Source organism: Chlorocebus sabaeus, chromosome 3, assembly GCF_047675955.1.
Source record: "Chlorocebus sabaeus isolate Y175 chromosome 3, mChlSab1.0.hap1, whole genome shotgun sequence".
Lineage (NCBI taxonomy): Eukaryota > Metazoa > Chordata > Mammalia > Primates > Cercopithecidae > Chlorocebus > Chlorocebus sabaeus.
In genome coordinates, this window is record NC_132906.1 from 55,010,138 (window position 1) to 55,031,548 (window position 21,411).

The 21,411-nt window shown below is 36.4% G+C and overlaps 1 protein-coding gene across 5 annotated transcripts in view; it reads left to right on the forward strand.

Annotated features, from left to right (window-relative positions):
* Positions 1 to 21,411, forward strand: part of PIBF1 (progesterone immunomodulatory binding factor 1) — a 244,453-nt gene that overhangs the window by 142,389 nt on the left and 80,653 nt on the right. For all 5 annotated transcript variants that reach the window (XM_007960565.3, XM_073014386.1, XM_073014384.1 and 2 more), the window contains exons 13-14: positions 3,590 to 3,680; positions 17,390 to 17,492. In XM_007960565.3, coding sequence (XP_007958756.3) covers positions 3,590 to 3,680; positions 17,390 to 17,492 — 194 coding nt within the window. The remainder of the gene's footprint in view (positions 1 to 3,589; positions 3,681 to 17,389; positions 17,493 to 21,411) is intronic.

Here is a 21,411-nt window from a genome sequence, read left to right on the forward strand (position 1 = left end):
ATTAATTTTTGTTATGGTAGTGTCTAAACCAATTTCAAATAAAATAGATTTACTAGAAGATCAATGACTAGGTTCTCTATCAGTTCACATTGGAAATTAAAATACACCTTATCCTTTTAATGAATACTTATCAATTAACTAAAATTTCAAACAAGTGAGCACAGACTTGTTTTAGTACTACATTGTATACAATTTTCAAAGGCTTGCCATTTAATTCAGGTAATTTCAGCTGACATGAAGGTGATTAGGCTTCATTTATTAAGGTGTAACCATAGCAAATTAAAGTATCTTATTTATACCTGTATTGCTTTCTGTAATCAAATAAGTATTATTTGGATATTTGAGTTTAGTTTTCAAAGATTTCATCAAGTTGTTAAAAGTACAAGTATTGCCTAAAAGCTAAATAAACTCAAATTAGAAAAGAAAAAAAAAAAACCCTAGATTTCTAGTTGTTAAATTCAGTTACCTGCTACGCATCCGCATCATACTTATAACCTCCACTAGGCATTTGTCAGATTTCTCAGAACTCCCTTCTCTTTGCTTCTTGAATCACCTGCCTTTGATTATTTTCCATCACTTAGCTACTTTCTGGATAATCTTATCCCTTTCCACAAATTCAGTTACTATCAATAGGCTAGTAATTTCTATAGTTAGAGACAGGGGCTCACTGTGTTGCCCAGTCTGGAGTGCAGTGGTACAATCGTAGCTCACTGCAGTGGCAAACTCCTGGGTTCAAGTGATCCCCCTGCCTCATCCTTCCAAGTAGCTGGGACGACAGACACATGCCATCGTGCCCAGCTAATTATTTTTTGTAGAGACACGGTCTCACTATGTTGCCCAAAGTGATCTCAAACTCCTGGCCTCAAGCGATCCTCCTGCCTTGGCCTCCCAAAACGCTGGGTTTATAGGTGTGAGCCACCATGCACAGCTGAAAATTTAACATTATTTGCGTTTCCTCTTTCTTCCCTGAAACTTCCTAATTTTTCTGTGCAGTTGCTCTCTGTATTAGCAGCTTCCGCATCTCAGATTTTATCACCTGTGGATTGAAAATATTGGGGAAAAAGTAATAAAAAATAATACATTTTTAAAAATACAGTATAACTATATATATAGCATGTACAATGTGGTAGGTATTATAAGTGATGCAGACAAGGTTTAAAGTGTATGTGAAGGTGTAGATATGTTATATGCAGATATATGCCATTTTATATAAGGGACTTAATCATCTGTGAATTTTGGTATCCTCAGAGTTCCTGGAACCAATCCCCCAGGGATACTAAAGGATGACCAACTGTATTTTTGATCTGTTAGTAAACGTTTATCTAATAATCCTACTAGCTTTTATCAACCTTTATTCCTCCTTCATTCTAACTAGAGTGCCTCATCTCACTCACACCTGCTCAGTTGTCTAGAATCCAAGTTCTTTTCTCCACTGCTATTATGGACTAGATCTCAACTGGTATTATAATTTGTTAGGAATTCTCTGTGCCAGTATTCTAAGCCATCCTCTTCCCCATTATTGGAATTTTTAAAATGATATCTGCATCAACAACAAAAATCAATTGGTCATGCCACCTTCTCGTATTATAGTTTCTTGTTGGTGTTAGAATAAAATCCAGACTACTCAGCCTAACAAACAAGACTTTAGTTCCGTTCACTGTTGGAGCTAAGTCTGCCTTTCTACTACCACCGTTCTCCAGACCAAATCCAACCACTTTGCTCACAATTACTAATACTTCACATATCTTACAAGTCTGTGCTTCTGCACATGGACCTCTCTCCTATTCCTTCACTGAATCTCAGTCTCCCCATATCTACCCTATACCTTGTAGCATGGGAAATAGTGGCACTCAGATGCAGTTGCTCTGTGCTCTGCTTCTAAGACATGTTGTTCAGATCTCTTTAATAGCGTTGTTCAGATCTCTTTAGTAGCATTGACCAAGTTGTGTAATACATTGTTTTTGTAATTAATCCCTGCTAGAATAGTTTTCCGATGATTTATTAATCCTTTAAGTATTAAACTCACATTTAGCATGTCCATTAATATCTAACTTACGGGTTTTTGAGATGTAAACTGAATTTACCCTTCTGTCCTCTGAATTTAGAACTATTAAGGAGAGACAAAAGTCAGTTACATATCTAAATATTAGCTCTAGTTCTAGTAGAGCTGATTTGGAGAACTCATCTTGGATCTGGACTTATCTGATAGCTGATCATAGTATTGGTAATGGCGTGTATCATCTCTTCCATGTGTCCCAACTAGTAATCCTTCCTCAGAAAGCTAATCCTGATTCACCATGAAAGATAGGTACAAAATTAAAAGAAAACAGTTAATGAATGTTTCTAAAATCTTTACTACAGAAGGGCCAATCAACAAATGTATGCATATTACATTGATAGGCATGCAGATGATGAAACATCATTATGGTTGTAAAATATGTGGCTTTGTTTTAATTCTGAAATATTCCTGAAAGTGGTTTATCTTTTTAACATTAAAATAATGGTTGCTGATAAATAATATTATAAAAGTTTTTGTATGTCATTGACTGCTTTTACTTGAGCTGTTAAAACTATAGCCTTTGATGAAATTTTTTTTTTGGTGTTTTGGGGTTTTTTTTTTACGATGAAATATTTTTTGATCGAGTGTGGTGGCTTGCACCTGTAATCCCAGCACTTTGGGAGGCTGAGGCGGGCAGATCACCTGAGGGCGGGAGTTTGAGACCAGCCTGGCCAACATGACGAAACCCTGTCTCTACTAAAAATACAAAAAAAAATTAGCCGGGCTTGGTGGTGGGCACCTGTAATCCCAGCTACTAGGGAGGCTGAGGCAGGAGAATCACTTGAACCTGGGAGGCGGAGGTCGCCGTGAGCAGAAATAACACCATTACACTCCAGCCTGGGCAACAAGAGCGAAACTCCATCTCAAAAAAAAATATGTGTGTATATATATATATTTTTTAATCCCAACTTACAGTAAAATGTCATTGCATTTCAAGTTTTTTAGCCAGAAGATGTTAACCTGCACGACAATAGCAGAATTTAAAAGTAAATTATTTTCACAGAATTTTTTACATTTAAAAAAGAGTAAGGCCATCAATACATGCTTAGAGCTGCACAGTTTTTAATAGAGTAACCTACATAAGTACATAATTTTATTGTTGCAAATTAAAATAAAGTTGTTCTGATAAAATAATATTTGTCCTAATTTAAAAATCATTTATTTTATCAAGAACAGAATTGATGACTTTGATATGTTATCATTATTTGTTATATTATATAGCATATTTCATGCAAAAAGCCTTTGAGTCCTTCAGAATAATATATGTATTATTATACTATTTAACAAGAAAACCTAATATGATATGATGCAATCCCTTATACATTGCAAAAATAATTGGAGCAAATTCAAGCAAGGATATACTTTAAGAAATATGCTTCTACTTACAAATGGGCTGTTTAAGATTACATATTAGCCCTTTCTAATTTTTTATGCTCCCTAATTTATTATAACCTCTTTTATTTTCATTTCTGCCATGTTTTTAAAGGAAAAATTAAGTTATCTCACATTATATACTTTAATATTTTCCAGTTGAAAATGAAGATGAGGCTGAAAGGGTTCTTTTTTCCTATGGCTATGGTGCTAATGTTCCCACAACAGCCAAAAGACGACTAAAGCAAAGGTAAAATCGATACATATTTATTTCATTTTTCTACTCAAGCTGAATGTAATTACATTTGTGCTTTCTGATAATGTGCTGAGTTCAGTAACAAAGTCCTGTATTCTTATTCTGCATAAATATTAAATTTCTCACAAAATAAAACAGTAATAATCATGTATTTCATATGTATTTAAATAAATTTAATGGTTTGTAGAATAGAAGTGTACATAAGAATTTCTGTAGAATTAGATTTGATGATGAGGACCTCATTTTTATTTTCACATTAATTTCAGATCAGCTACAAATGCTTTGTATCAACAATATTCAGATTAAAATTAATTATGCTTCTTTTTGCTTTCTCTCATTTTTATTCACCTGCCTACATTCCTTGACATACACGTTAGGGAGAGTGATAAGGGGAGTTAATGCATATATTGTGATTGAAACTATAAAAGGCTTTATGAAAACCAGGAGAATATTTGGAAGATCCACTAGTTATCTTGTGAGATACTGCTTAAAAGTACAGTCAGCCCTCTATATCCATGGGTTTCACATGTGTGAATTCAACCAACCGCTGATCAAAAATATTTGAGAAAAGAATGGATGATTGCATCTATGCTGAACATGTGCAGACTTTTTTTCTTGTCATTATTCTGTAACACAATACAGTTATTCACATAACATTTACATTTTGTTAGGTATGATAAGTAATCTAGAGATAATTTAAAGTACATGAGAGGATATACATAGGTTATATGCAAATATTATACCAATTGTATGTAAGGGACTTGAGCACTCATGGATTTTGGTATCCACAGGAGGTAGGGAGTGTACACTGGAACCAGTAATCCCGTGGATAGCAACAGACAACTGTACACTAACAGAAAATTGTACCTACATTAATCGGGTTTCCAGTTGACCTGCCTGATTTTTATTCTTAACTCCTCTCTTGCACCAAAATTTATACTACTTTGCAAAAACATCTCACTGCCCCATTCACTACCACATCAAATCCATCAAATCTAAATATTTCTTTCAGACTTCCAAGCTCCTCCATAATGTAGCTCTACCTCTCCAGCCTTATTTGCCTCTCTACCCAAAATGCAGTGGATATACCTATCTCTCTGCCTATAAAACATCTGTTTTCTCTGTACCACACAGTAGAGCATTTCTCTTATCTCATTAGCTATCATTTCCTGTATAATTTACCCATCTAGATGGAAAGTTCCTCAAGGTCAGCAGCTACTTTTTTTATTTTATTTTATTTTATTTTATTTTATTTTATTTATTTTATTTTTTTTTTTTTTTTGAGACAGAGTCTCACTCTGTCACCCAGGCCTGGATTATAGTAACACAGTCTCAGCTCACTGCAACCTCCACCTCCCGGGTTCAAGCAATTCTCCTGCCTCAGTCTCCCAAGTAGCTGGGACTACAGGCATGCACCACCACACCCTGCTAATTTTTGTATTTTTAGTAGAAACGGAGTTTCACCATGTTGGCCAGGCTGGTCTTGAACTCCTGGCCTTGGCCTCAAGTGATCCAACTGCCTCAGCCTTCCAAAGTGCTGGAAACACAGGAGTGATTCACCACGCCTGGTCTAGCAACTACATCTTTTTTTGGTTGGGTTTTTTTTTTTTGTTTGTTTGTTTGTTTGTTTTGAGACAGAGTCTCACTGTGTCTCCCAGGCTAGAGTGTAGTGGCACGATCTCAGCTCGCTGCAACTTCCACCTACCGGGTTCAAGCAATTCTCCTGTCTTAGACTCCCGAGTAGCTGGGATTATAGGCGTGTGTCGCCATGCGTGGCTAATTTTTGTATTTTTAGTAAAGACAGGGTTTCACCATATTAGCCAGGCTGGTCTCAAACTCCTGACCTCAAGTGATCCACCCGCCTTGGCCTCCCAAAGTGCTGGGATTACAGGCATGAGCTACCACACCCTGCCAGCTACATCTTACTCTTGTTTATTTATCACTTTCTCTATCTAGCTCAGTGCAGGATACCTAGTAAAATTGTTTCTTCATCAGAGCATTTGAGAATTCAACGTTGCTTTTTTTGTGTGAACTGATTTAGACATTTAGAGACACTAAGAAAATGACAATTATACACTAAGAAAATGACTCAGAAAATAGAAGGTCTGTGTGGCTATCTAAAATGATGTATCCTCATTAATATAGTGATGAATGAAAAAAAATAAAGTGATGTAGGATATAAAGACCACTTTATAGAAAGCAAGAAAAGAAAGTAAGTTCTAAGCCATGCTTAGAACTTATGGCTCTTACCAGTTAAACTAAATATATGCCAAATTTTGATCAAGGCTAGACGAATAGAAAGTATCAATTTGTAGCTGGAATGTTTAATTCTGTCTGGTGAGGATTCAGATATTTCAGAATTATGTATTATTTTTTAAAAAATCAATCCCATTCCCATTTCCTCCAAAAGTCACAACAGGTAACCTAGGGTATTTTGTAATTTTCAGCATATCTGTTTCTTAGTCCAATGTTGCCTAAGAAAGAATAGAACATAGTTTTGTGGGTTAGAAACTTATCCGTGGTAAATGATAGGTAAAATACTAAAGCTTGAAATTTAAAGGGAAAGGTCACATTCTCTTCTCTATTTTGGCTTCTGAATCCCTCAAAAGAATCTTCATTACAAGAATAAATGGGGCTGGGTACAGTGACTCACACCTGTATTCCCAACACTTTGGGAGGCCAATACAGGCAGATTGCTTAAGTCCAGGAGTTTGAAAACAGCCTGGGCAACATGGCGAAACCCCATCTCTACAAAAAATACAAAACTTAGCCGGGCCTGGGGACACGTGCCTGTAGTCCCAGCTATCCTACTCAGGAGGCTGAGGTGAGAGGATTACCTGAGCCCAGGAGGTCGAGGCAGCAGTGAACCGTGATTGTCCCCCTACACTTCAGCTTAGATAGCAGAGTGAGACCTTGTCTCCAAAAAGAATAAAAGAAAAGAAAGAATTCTACTGTTAGAAGTTCACTTTTCTTAGCCTCAAATACTGAGTTTTTTCGAAATTGCAAGCTATTATTGCTGTTGCACCTTACTATTTTTTTAAGAATTTTTTAAAATAGAGGTTGGTTTTTAATATTTAAAGTGAGGATTTAAGGAACCACAACTGATTCATACTCGAAATAATGTTAACTGTCCAAATATCCTAAAGATTCTATCACTGAGCTATCTATGTGCCTTGAACATGTGCCTAATGGGCATGCTATTAATATCTCCTGCCAGCTGGTGCCAGGCATTCTTCTCATGGTGAGCCAGAGGGTTATTTTGAGGAAGTGCTTCTCAGGTCATCTAAGCTGAATGACGGGAAAGTAAGGCTAGATATCCAAAGAGAACATTTATGCATTCCTTCATGCATTCAACAACTTTTATTGAGTGCTTACTGTATGCACAAAATCGATCAGTGGCACTAAATATCCCAGGTTAGGGTCTGACACATTTCTGAAGTTTGCAAAGTCCACATTTGAGATCATAATGGATATTTGTGAAGAAGGCAGTGGCTTTGTGCTTTTTATGTTTATTTAAGATAAAAACATTATAACCTTTGAGAGAATTATATTTAATCCTTCACATTTGAAATTAAAGAATTGGAGCCAGACATGCTGGCATGCACCTGTAATCCCAGCTCTGGGAAGCCTGAGGCAGAAGGATCACTCGAGACTAGCAGTTTGAAGCTGTAGTACACTGTAATTGCACCTGTGACTAGCCACTGCACTCCAGTCTGGGCAACATAGAGAGACTCCCATCTCTCAAAAAAAGAAAAGAAAAAAATCAATGGAAACTTAAGGTGAATGATAAAACAACTCAGTCAGAATAGTAAATGAAATATATGCAAAATAAAGTTTTCATTGTACATCAGCCTACACCAAAATGTATTAAAGTTTCAAAAGAATTTATTTTCCAAGTACTACACAATAGATTCCATTCATATTAAATTTGGTTTAAAATCTTATATATTGAACAACCAGAATTAGATATTTTAGGGTAACATTTAATTGAAAGGAGGTTTCTGATTTGTTATAACAGTAATGTTTATTTTATTTTATTTTATTTTTATTTTTTTGAAGTTGGAGTCTCGCTCACTCTGTCACCCAGGCTGGAGTACAGTGACATGATCTTGGTTCACTACAACCTCCGCCTCCCAGGTTCAAGCAATTCTCCTGCCTCAGCCTCCCAAGTAGCTGGGACTACAGGCGCACACCACCACGCCTGGCTAATTGTTTGTATTTTAGTAGAGACAGGGTTTCACCGTGTTGCCCAGGCTGGTCTAAAGTGATCTCAAACTCCTAAACTCAGGCAATTGGCCCACCTCAGCCTCCCAAAGTACAAGGATTACAGGCATGAGCCACCATGCCCACCCATGTTTATTTTATAAAATTGGAAAGTTACTGGTAATCTTACCATCCAAAATAACCACTCGGAAATGCACACAGATTTATATACTTTCTTACTTATTTAGAATATTATTGCTTGTAATTTAATAGTTTAATTTATTATCATAGAATTCCACTCTAAACATTTTCTTATGTCATTGTGTATTCTTCAGAAAGGTCATTTTTAATGGTTATCCAAAACATTAATTTTTAGGACTTCTGTTTTTGAGTGCTATATTTTCATTAATAAATTGTATAGTTACAGAAAATTATCATTAGTTGTCGACTGCAACCCAGGCAGTACCACAAAATTAAAAATGAGAAAATGGATTTGAAGTGCCTGACAGAGTAGATCTTCAGTAAGTGCTAGGTTGTTACACCTTGATGTGTTCTTAAAGTAAATTACATAGTTAATTTTAGAGGAAAAGCCAGGGTTCTGAAATCTTTTACTAGGCACAATTTGAGTTTTCATGTAAGGCAATATTGTTTTAAAAATTGTACAGAAGCCTCTTGAAATAATTAGTAGGGATACCCCTCAAACATGAAACTTTCTTTAATATTAGTCCGTTTTTAAGAGTCTCACTCTGTTACCCAGGTTGGAATGCAGTGGTGCCATCATAGCTCACTCTTATCTCAAACTCCTGGGTTGGAGCGATTCTTTTTTCTGCCCTCCTGAGTAGCTAGGCACCCTGTACCTAGCTAATTTTTTTATTTTTTATTTTTTGTAGAGACAGGGTCTTGCTGTGTTGCCCAGGCTGTTCTTGAACTCCTGGCCTCAAGCAATCATCCCACCTCAGCCTCCAAAAGTCATGGAATTACAGGCTTGAGTCACTATACCCAGCCAATTTTTTTAAAACTTTCTGGGACACAATTATAGAAAGTTACAAGGGCTTATACAATTAAAGTACATTAAAATAAAATGGGCTCTCCTTGACTAAACTTGAAAATCTGAAGTAATGTTTTCCTTTCTGTTGGGATTGTTTTGAAAATAGCGAACAAGATTTTCTGGTTACATGTTTTGGTTATGCCCTTTAACCTGCCACACTAAATGGTAACACCCAGGCACTAACGTGGTCTTTGTATATGCCTCTGTGTTTTGGCTAATCTGAATGTGGAGACTGTTCTAACGTTCTTAAACCTTTCAAATTGTAAGATTTACTGCATACTATAGTTTCTCTAGTTTTATAAAAAGCTTTAAGTTAAAACTTTCACAGTTTACTGAGCTTCATAATAAAAAAAATAAAGCAGAGGAAACTAACAAAATTTTATGTATGATAAACATGTTTTCCTTTCCTTTATTCTCATATATATGAGTTCTCATTTTTGTCCTTGGGAAAAGTTGTACTCATTTCATTTGGGATGGCTTTAGGAATAGTTCTTTAAAAAGTTGCTGCTATTCTATTCCTGACAAATTTGGAAGTGTAAGCCTATAGAAGAAACTAGAGAAAGTCTCATATAACTACAGATAATCAGCATGAGATCACTATTTAGTCCTCAGTCATTTCCAGCTGAGCAGGTAGTATAAGGACCAACCTTAAGCTTTTTGAAAGTGGGATCCTTCTGGCACATGTCCCCTTCTTTACAACCATCTTCCATGCCATGTTAGTAGAGATAGAACTCTGATCTACTGAAACTGAGAAAGATCAAATAACTAATAATCATGCCTCACATATTCTTGTTCATTTGGAGATTTGGTGATAGTAAGACACCATACCAATATGAAGAACCCAGAACAGAGCATCAGTCCTCCATTGTGCTTCGATATCTCAGATATAAACAAAACTCTGCATGTCCACATTGGCCAAGCTAAAAATGTTAGGAAATTGTATGTAGTAATCAGAAATACAGACTACCATGGACAGAGCCAAGACCAATAACCTATATTTGGCATCAAGAAGTGCTAAGAGAGCTAAAAGGTAACCCTTAGGGAATACTAATTTGACCAAGAAACGGGTGAAATTTTTGTTTAATATTTAGGTATACAACCAATATACTGATGATGTTAGTTTCTAGATGATATCAAACTTAATCTTGGTATAAGTGAAAATCATATGGCAATTAATGTATTAATAATTACAAAGAAGTATGGTACCTACTTAAGTGTCCCAATAGATAGTTTATAAAAGCATTGCTTTCTTGAGAAATTCAGTACATTCTACACCAAAAAAATAGCCTTTAGCAAGAGTCATTTTTCCTGACTTATTCATAGTTATTCTTCTTAAAGATCTTAGTGGGGCTAGGCATGGTGGCTCACGCCTATAATCCCAGCACTTAGGGATACTGAGGCAGGTGAATCACCTGAGGTCAGGAGTTCAAGACCAGCCTGGCCAACATGGCGAAACCCCATCTCTGCTAAAAAGACAAAAATTAGCTGGCATGGTGATGGGTACCTGTGATCCCAGCTACTCTGGAGGCTGAGGTAGGAGAATTGCTTGAACCCAGGAGGCAGAGGTTGCAGTGAGCCCAGGTCATGCCATTGCACTCCAGCCTGGGTGACAAGAGCAAAACTCTGACTCAAAAAATTTTAAAAGATAAAGATCTTAGGACTTGTTTTCATTGTATGTTCATTGTGTTGAGGAGGCATAAACTCGGCTGTAGTTAAGCAGTTCTTCATCTGTCTCGTTTTGAATTTCATTTAAACACTCTTGTTTCTTCCCACTTGTAAGATCCCAGACTTCTAAAGAGGATCCACCTATAGCACCAAATCACTTACCAAAGCAATATGCCCACTTAAAGTTTTAGGAGGTTGAATATAGAAGTGGTGAATTGGTATCTAAGACATTTGCCTTCTTATTAACTTTATGCACTTTTTAATTGCTAGTTCAATGCTTAATACTGAGCATTAGTTGTATTTTATTGTTTTTCTTTAATCGCCCATTATTAGCAATAGGTGTACCTTAATGTTGAGGTGCTGCAACCTCAGAATATGATTTCTAACAATGTGTTCATTTGAACAAAATGCACTTACAACAAAATCAGTCAAGAGGTACTTATGGCTGTGCACATGTCTTATGCCTATAATCCCAGCACGGTAGGAGGCTGAGGTGGGAGGATCACCTGAACCCAGGAGTTGGAGACTAGCCTGGGTAACAATGTGAGACACAGCCTCTATAGAAATTTTAAAAATGAGCCAATCATCCTAATGGCCCTGTGGTCCCAGCTATGTGGGAGGCTGAGCTGGGTCACTTGAGCCCAGGAGGTCAAGGCTGCGGTAGCCTTGTTTGCACCACTGCACTCTAGCCTGGGCAATAGAGTGAGACCCTGCCAAAAAAAAAAAAAAAAGGAGAAGATGATTTATTAAGTATCCCCTCTGATCAGCTCTATAGTTAGATACCACAGGGGATAAGACTCCTGTCATTTTATGAGTTGCATCTGTTTAGGGAGAAATGATTAACATACATGAAAGAATATATAAACTTTAGTACCATATCGTATGTTGGGCTAGGCTGTGTCAGTCAGAGGAATAGAGATCAGTAAAGGCTGGCACAGTCAGAAATGGAGGAAGTGGAACTCAAAGGGAGCCTTTAAAGAAAATCTTCAGACTGGAGGACCAACAAAAGGCAGTGAAAGGAACACAGAAACCATATTTCTGAGACATTAAGTAGAGTAGACATCAATGGCAAATAAGGTTGGTTCCAGTGAGATTATAGAGAGCCTTGATATTTTTAAATAATTTAGAGATAGAGTAAAACTAACCATGAAGGTCAGATTTGAAAGCGGATGGGAAAAGGATATAGACATCAGTTCACTATGTAAAAAATACAGATGTCTGACAAACATATGAGACAATGCTTCACCTCACAAATAAAGAAATTTAATTTAAAGCAGGATTTTATGTTGATAAAGTTAGCAAAACTTCCAAAGATTGACAATGCTCCATATTGGTTGGATTATGAAGAAACAGGAGGTAGGAGTGAACGTTCATTCATTCAATAGATAATTTCTAAATACCTCCTTTATACCAAGTATTTATTGTTGAACTGTAACAGTTTTTTATATTTTCTGGATTCAAGTTTCTTAACTGATATGTGATAAGAAATTTTTTCTTCCATTCTGCAGATTGTCTTTTCACTGTCTTTTTTCCTTTTTTCTTTCTCTCTTTTGTTTTTTTGTTTTGTTTTGTTTTGGTTTTTTGCGACAGAGTCTCACTCTGTTACCCAGGCTGGAGTGCAGTGGTGCGATTTCAGCTCACTGCAAGCTCCGCCTCCCGGGTTCAATTGATTCTCCTGCCTCAGCCTCCCGAGTAGCTGGGATTACAGGCACCTGCCACCACGCCCAGCTAATTTTTGTATTTTTAGTAGAGACGGGGTTTCACCATGTTGGCCAGGCTGGTCTCAAACTCCTGACCTCAAGTGATCTGCCCACCTCGGCCTCCCAAAGTGCTGGAATAGATTATAGGCGTGAGTCACCGTACCCAGCCCTATTTTTCTTTTTCGTGACAAAACTAAAATTGTTAAGATATTTTTACTTCCTTAATGGTGCATTTTGAAGCCCAGAATTTTTAAATTTTGATGCAGTCCAGTTTATCCAATTTTTTTTATTAGTTATGCTTTTGCTGCCCTGAGAAACCTTTGCTAAATCTAAGTTTGCGAAGATTTGCTCATATGTTTTCTTCTAAAAGTTTATAGTTTTATCATCTGTATTTAGGTCTTTGATCCATTTTAGTTAATTTTTTGGTATCATATGAGGTAAGGGCTTTGCACTGTTTTTTAATGTGGCTACTAGAAAATTTTAAATTACATGTGTGGCTTGCATTATATTTCCATTGGACAAAGCTGACCTAGACCAGTGGTCTCCAAACTTTTTGATACAAATCTTTATTGGGAAAAAACTTTAGTACACACTCAGCAATATGTCTATATGTATTCATATTTACAGATTATGTATGCATGTGCTATCATATGAATAGCATGTACATAATGATATAAAACCTACACAGAAAATGAAAACTTAAGATAATTTAACATTAAAATAAATGTAAGTAAAAGTTCCCACAGTTCAACAAATAATTTTGCACATAACTACTTTTAAAGACCACTGATCTAGATTATGATCATGACCTCCTAAATGACTGTAGTCTAATTCCTTCTGCAGGCCGTCCTGCACACTGCTGATAGAGTACTCATTCTCAAGTGCGGACCAGATCATGCTATGCCTAACCAACTTCAGGATAAAATGCAAACATATGAGGCTTTTCATAACATATCTCTGCCTGTATCTCTCCAGCTTCAACCCTCACCATGCACCATATATTACTGATTTATACTATACTACTTAGAATTTTCCCTAGCACTTCATCCTCTACATATGCATTTCCCTCTACCTAAAATTCTGTTTCTCTGCTTCTTCACCAGATTAGTGTTAGTTTTTATTCCTTAGTGGTATGCCTTTTCTTAGCATTTAACATACTACAGTAATTTTTAAATTTGCCTAGATGTTCCCAGTAGATATTAGGTATTCTCAGTGCCTATGCAGATTATAGGTTTTTAATACATGTTTCTTAAAAGGAAGTGTTCATGAGTATTTTTCAAATGAATTAATATGTTTCTTCTGATTATCACCCTGCTTTTCTGTAGTCATTGATGTTCATCACCAAGAAAAAAAATAGTAATTTCCTTTATTTATTTATTTATTTATTTATTTATTTATTTATTTTAAACAGAGTCTCACTCGGTTGCTAGACTGGAGTGCAGTGGCACGATCTTGGCTCACTGCTTACTGCAACCACTGCCTTCTGGGTTCAATAGATTCTTGTGCCTCAGCGTTCCAAGTAGCTGGGATTAAAGACATGTGCCACCACACCCAGATAATTTTTGTGTTGTTAGTAGAGATGGGGTTTTGCCATGTTGGCCAGGCTGGTCTCAAACTTCTGGCCTCAAGTGATCTGCCTGCCTTGGCCTAATTTTTTTTTACCGTTTTTGTTTTACTATAAGTATTATAATGATGAAAACAATTATATTTCTTGTTTCTGCTGTGTTCTTTTGCTTAAATGTATCTTGTTTATATTTCTTTTCATTAAATCTTAATGTAATCTCTGATATCCTTAATATAATCTTAATAAATCTGAGTATAATCTTTTAATGAAAGATTTTACATTATCTTTTATTCTTTTCTGTGTGTGTGTGTTTGTACTACATTAGTGGGCTAAATGGGTCTTTTAGGGCAACTGAGAACTTTAATACCATTTCTAATATATATATGAGGAAATGTGTTTTACTGTCCTTACAACTGACTTAGAGGTGGTTTTTAAAATGTAAACCCCATATATACTGGAGACCAATTGTACCATGTTGTCTTCTACATTATTATCATTATGCATCATAAATGACATCAACAGTCATACTAATACTCATGGTCCTTCCCGTCACCATGAATTCTCAGAAAATTTTTCTCAGCAAAATTGTACTATAAACTAGTAATCAAAGCACTGTAGAGCATATTTGTGAGCAATCTGAAGATACCATAGATACTTTCCTTCTGTTTAGAGTTGATTTTCCTTACTTGGAATCCCCCAGTCAAAATCAGGGGAAATTCTTGTTTGAAGAAAGTAGTCCTGGTATTAAGGCTTAAGCACTAGCATACCAAGAATTTCTTTTTTTTGAGACGAAGTCTCACTCTTGTCCCCCAGGCTGGAGTGCGATGGCGCCATCTCGGCTTATTGCAACCTCCGCCTCCCAGGTTCAAGTGATTCTGCTGCCGCAGTCTCCTGAGTCGCTGGGATTACAGGTGCCTGCCATCATGCCCAGCTAATTTTTGTGTATTTAGCAGAGATGGGGTTTCTCCATGTTGGCCAGGCTGGTCTCAAACTCCTGACCTCAGGTGATCCCCTCACCTCAACCTCCCAAAGTGCTGGGATTACAGGCGTAAGCCACCTCACCCAGCAAGAATTTCTTGAGTCAGTGTTTTATGACTTATATTTTTATTGGTAAGTGGTACCACCATATCTGTATAAGAACATTATGCAATCCCCAAACAAAATAAAAACGCTCAAACCAAATGAACAATTTAATATTATTAAACTTGATGTCTTCAAATCATTATCTTCTTCAGATTGTTGGTAATATGTGACCTCTGCATCTCATTATTTTCTTACATCTTTTTGTCTTCCATTTCATTCATTTGTAACTCTATTTCTGTGTAATTGCATTTGATTGTGTTTATTGTTCTATATTGAGTATACACATACATGTTCTATACCTTTAACATGTATTTATTGAAAAATTACCATGTTTAAGTGACCCTAGTGTGAAGTTCTATGGGAGATAGAAAGATGAAAAAAGTTACATCTGACATATATGAAGGGTAAGAAAGAATAAAAATATGAATAAAGATAGTGCTTAAGATTTTTTAATTAACCTAATAAAAATAGAGCTAATGATAAACCGATGCTTGCAAACATGTAATAGAATCAACAGATTCAAAATACAAAATTCACATTAAGGCTTATTTTATTTGTAGAAATTTTGTTATTTTAGGGTCAAATTAGAGAGAACTTGGTATATTTATATTGGGAAATGAAGAACGGTATTGTCATAAACTGTAAACTCCTTAAAAATTTATAAACAGAGAAAGTAGATTAGTGGTTCCCTAAGGTTGAATTTGAGGAGCAAAGGAGGATGTTGGAATGTGGGGAGGATGGAGAGTGACTGGTAATGGACACAGAATTTCTTCTTGAGATAATGAAAATACTCTAAAATTATAGTGATAGTGGCACAACTTTAAATATACTAAAAAACATTGAATTGTATACTTTAAGTGGGTGAACTTTATGATATTTAAGTTGCATATCAGTAAAATTATATGTCAGTAAAGTTTTTATTTAAAAAAAAATAGTGGTTATCAAAAAATGAGGACTGTATGCTTTTTCTGTCTCTAATGCCGATTGAAAGGATAGAATTTTAGATCTAAACAAGCAACTCAAATCACTATATAAACTTTTGCCAGGACTTATCTTTTTTATTTGGTATGCGTTCTTAGAAATAGATGTTTAGGATGATACCTAACACTATTTTATTATTATTATTATTATTATTATCATTATTTTTAGAGACAGGATCTCACTGTGTCACCCCAGGCTGGATTGCAGTGGCACAATCCTAGCTCACTGTAACCTCAAACTCCTGGGCTCAAGTGGTCCCCCATCTCAGCCTCCCAAGTAGCTGGGACCACAGGCATGCACCACCATGCCCAGCTAATTTTTATATTTTTTGTAGAGACAAGGTCTCACCATGTTGCCCATACTGGTCTTGAACTCCTGGCCTCAAGTGATCCTCCTGCCTCAGCCTCCCAGAGTGCTGGGATTACAGGCATGAGCCACTGCACCTGGTCTTAACATTTTTTAGAGTGTTGTCTGCATTTCTTTATCTGATATTGGGAAATATTAAAATACAATAGAATTATTTCTGCCCTATGATTTTATTTAAACCACCATTATTTTACTTTTTGTCATTATAAAACATTCCATCTAGGATTCCATGAATTCCACAATTCACAAATTAGTAGGTTAACCTAGTATAAAACATGAAAATACAATAAATATGAAAATGTTAAGTTACTGGAAATGCAGAGAGGGTCTTTGGAGCAACATGTCTTCTCAAAATTATTAGCAGTTCTTTAAAGAAAGATGCCACTTCCTCCCACCATAGTTAGAAGGAATAGATTTTATTCTTATAATTGTTTCTTAAAGGTAGAATTGAGATGTTTCACATGTAATTTTAAATACTAAAGGTCAGTGCAATAACTTATGGTACTGTAGAGTATCAGAGGGAGTGATTTTTTTTTTAGTACAGAAGCTTAGACTTTACTATAGACATTCTCTAAGTTTTGTATATCTTTATCATCTCTACTTTCAATTAAAAACCTCATTTTTGTTTTATATTATAACGTGCATTATGTTGTTTGAAGTAAACTCTGATACTTCTCAAAGTGATAAGCTAATTATTGTTTATCATATTTCAACTAATTTTCTGATTTGTAATTGGAAAATATTTATAAAAGGGGTGACAAGCTGTAAATTGCTGTATTGTGGTCTTTTCAAGCAAGTATTATAATGTTAACTCTCCGCTTTTATAGCAAGGGCTAAAAACCGTTACTGCAGTAATCAGTATATCACGGTTATGTCATGGAGATTTTAATGTTGTTACTCTCATAATTCTGAGTTATGGGGTATTGGTCTTCCACTACTGGTGCCTGAAAATATTATTTGACTCTGTATTCTTTCTGTTAATATTTAAGTATAATTAGGAAATGATGTCTATTTTCAAGTACACAAACACATTTTGAATATTTTGGGCAGTATTTCACTTTTAAGCATTAATTTTCTCATTTCATTTGCCTAGTGTTCATTTGGCAAGAAGAGTGCTTCAACTGGAAAAACAAAACTCGCTGATTTTAAAAGACCTGGAACATCGAAAGGACCAAGTAACACAGCTTTCACAAGAGGTAAATAACTTAAACAAAAGAAACCCATATGAAGAATCACAGTATTCATTTTAATTCTTTGACTCTTTTGTTTATTTTTTCTGAGCAGTTTTAAAATAAGCTGTTTGCTAGTACAAAATGATTTCACAATTTATGAAACTAACTGAATGTTAAGGCCATGTAAAACAACTTACAGTGTATGGCAAAACTGAAAACAAAAGGAAGATTAAATGCCCAGACTAAGTATAAATGCAGACTAGACAGACAAAGCTTTGATTTCTGAGAATATCAACTGGTAAAACAAGTTTGGCAAACTTTGGTGACATTTTCAGTTTTTTACTAATAAATCATTTTTAAAATAGGATTTTAAAATAGAGGTTTTTACCTCTGTGTTTAATGAAAAATCACTCCTGTGTTAAATTTAACTTTGTTTACACTTAGAAAATCAGGTTCATATTGCTTCTTTTTCTTGGCCTTATGTCATTTAAACTATGTAAATATATATGTATGCATTTTACATAGCATTTTTAATCATCTTCTGATGTCAAGATCTAATTATATTTTTCCGTACTTTTGAAATTCGAGTCGTAAAACAATTTAAACCGAAGGTACTGCTTCGCTAATGTTCCTTTTATTTATTTAATATTCCTGAGTGTCAACATAAGAAGTTTTTCTTTTTTCTTTCTTTTTTTTTTTTTTTTTTTTTGTTGTTGTTGTTGTTGTTGAGACAGGGTCTGGCTTTATCACCCAGACTGGAGTTCAGTGGCATGATCACAGTTCATTGCAACCTCCGCCTCCCAGGGTCAAGTGCTCCTCCCACCCCAGCCTCCCCAGTAGCTGGGACTATAGCTATGCACTACCATGCCTGGCTAATTTTTATATTTTTTTAGTGCAGTCAGGGTTTCACCATGTTGCCCAGGCTAGTCTTGAATTTCTGGGCTCAAGCGATCCACCTGCGTAGGGCCTCTGAAAGTACTGGGATTAGAGATGTGCCACTGCACCCAGCCAAAAAGTTAATATTTTAAAAGTTTTAAAAACTATTTCTCTTATAATAAAGGGTTTTTTAAAGTCATACATCAAATAACATTAATATATGTCATGTATTACTTGTTTTCTTAAGGATCTGTTTATAATCTTTACAGTGTCTTTTAATACTATAACATTGGAGGATCTTTATCCTCAAATTTCTTTTTTTTTTTTTTTTTTTTTTTGAGACGGAGTCTCGCTCTGTCGCCCAGCATGGAGTGCAGTGGCCGGATCTCAGCTCACTGCAAGCTCCGCCTCCCGGGTTCACGCCATTCTCCTGCCTCAGCCTCCCGAGTAGCTGGGACTACAGGCGCCGCCACCTCGCCCAGCTAGTTTTTTGTATTTTTTAGTAGAGATGGGGTTTCACCGTGTTAGCCAGGATAGTCTCGATCTCCTGACCTCGTGATCCACCCGTCTCGGCCTCCCAAAGTGCTGGGATTACAGGCTTGAGCCACCGCGCCCGGCCGTCAAATTTCAAAAGACCAGAAATACTTCATTTTATTGCAGTGCCTGACACATAGTTAATGCTCGGGGTAGACACAGTGGTGTGTTGGTAAATGTTAACAACCAGCTTTCCAAGAGGGATATGAGGGAGAGCTTGATTTGTAACATTGGCTTGTATCTGTTGTATAAATATTCCCACCATGACTAACTTCAGACTACCAACCTAAGGTTACTAAAGATGGAGTAAAGGTTGTCAGCAGCATACCAGTACTTAATGTTCACAGCATACAGATACAACAGACATAGACTCAAGACTCAAGAGCACAACAGACTCAAGAGCACAGATAATAGTAAAATAATTTTAAATTGACAAGTTTGATTATTTTTACCTTTGTTTTTAATAAAGTGTATTTTACTATAAATTTAAATAATTTAGTTTTTAATGCTAGTTGTGTTTGATAGCCAGCACACAAAATCCCTAAAAATTTTCAAGATTCATTTGTACTTCATTCTTTTCATTGCTGAGTAATTTCTTTTTTTTTTTTTTTTTTTTTTATACTTTAAGTTCTAGGGTACATATGCACAACGTGCAGGTTTGTTACGTATATATACATGTGCCATATTGGTGTGCTGCACCCATTAACGCATCATTAACGTTAGGTGTATCTCCTAATGCCATCCCTCCCCCCTCCCCCCTCCCCACAGTAGGACCCAGTGTATGATGCTCCCCTTCCTGTGTCCAAGTGATCTCATTGTTCAATCCCCACCTATGAGTGAGAACATGCGGTATTTGGTTTTCTGTTCTTGCGATAGTTTGCTGAGAATGATGGTTTCCAGCTGCATCCATGTCCCTACAAAGGACCTGAACTCATCCTTTTTTATGGCTGCATAGTATTCCATGGTGTATATATGTACCACATTTTCTTAATCCAGCCTGTCACTGATGGACATTTGGGTTGATTCCAAGTCTTTGCTATTGTGAATAGTGCTGCAATAAACATACGAGTGCATGTGTCTTTATAGCAGCATGACTTATAATCCTTCGGGTATATCCCCAGTAATGGGATGGCTGGGTCAAATGGTATTTCTAGTTCTAGATCTCTGAGGAATCACCACACTGTTTTCCACAATGGTTGAACTAGTTTACAGTCCCACCAACAGTGTAGAAGTGTTCCTATTTCTCCACATCCTCTCCAGCACCTGTTGTTTCCTGATTTTTTAATGATTGCCATTCTAACTGGTGTGAAATGGTATCTCATTGTGGTTTTGATTTGCATTTCTCTGATGGCGAGTGATGATGAGCATTTTTTCATGTGTCTGTTGGCTGTATGAATGTCTTCTTTTGAGAAGTGTCTGTTCATATCCTTTGCCCACTTTTTGATGGGTTTTTTTTTTCTTGTAAATTTGTTTGAGTTCTTTATAGGTTCTGGATATTAGCCCTTTGTCGGATGAGTAGATTGCAAAAATTTTCTCCCATTCTGTAGGTTGCCTGTTCACTCTGATGGTAGTTTCTTTTGCTGTGCAGAAGCTCTTTAGTTTAATTAGATCCGATTTGTCAATTTTGGCTTTTGTTGCCGTTGCTTTTGGTGTTTTAGACATGAAGTCCTTGCCCATGCAGTTCGAATCCCATCCTCATCAGCTACGGAAGCCCTGTGGTCTGAGCTGAGTAATTTCATTGTGTGGATGTACCACAGTTTGTTTATCCATCGCTTGTTGATGGACATTGGGGTCATTTCCAGTTTTTGGAATAAAGCTCATATGAACATCCATGTACAAGTCTTTGTATGAAATAATAGAGAAGTCCTACAAGCTGCTGCAAGCCAACTCCAGCACACTGCTGGCTGGAAGCAGAAAAGATAAATAAATGAATAACTTAAAGAAACAAATGAACCTCTGTTTGCTAATATATTGTAGATCCCTCATGTTGGCTTTAATTTCACAATAATTCTCAAAAATATTTTTTAAAAGTAAAATATTAAATTACATGCCTTCCTGAGCATTTCAGTTAATTGAAATAAGAATTTCTAAATGTGGGCTGGATGCAGTGGCTCATGCCTATTATCCCAGCACTTTCGGAGGCCAAGGCAGGAGGGTCACATGAGCTGACGAGTTAGAGCCTTGGCTACAAAGTAAGATCCGCCATCTCTAAAAGTAAAGAAGCCAGGTGCACTGGCTCATGCCTTTAATTCCAGCCCTTTGGGAGGCCAAGGCAGGCGGATCACTTGAGGTCAAGAGTTCAAGACCAGCCTGGCCAACATGGCGGAACCCTGTCTCTACTAAAAATACAAAAATTAGCTGGGCATGATGGCACATGCCTGTAATTCCTGCTACCTAGGAGGCTGAGGCCCGAGAATCACTTGAGCTTGGGAGGTGGAGGTTGCAATGAGCTGAGATTGTGCCATTGTACTCCAGCCTGGGCAACAGAGGGAAACTCTGTCTCAAACATAAAAAGAAAGAATTTCTAAGTGTG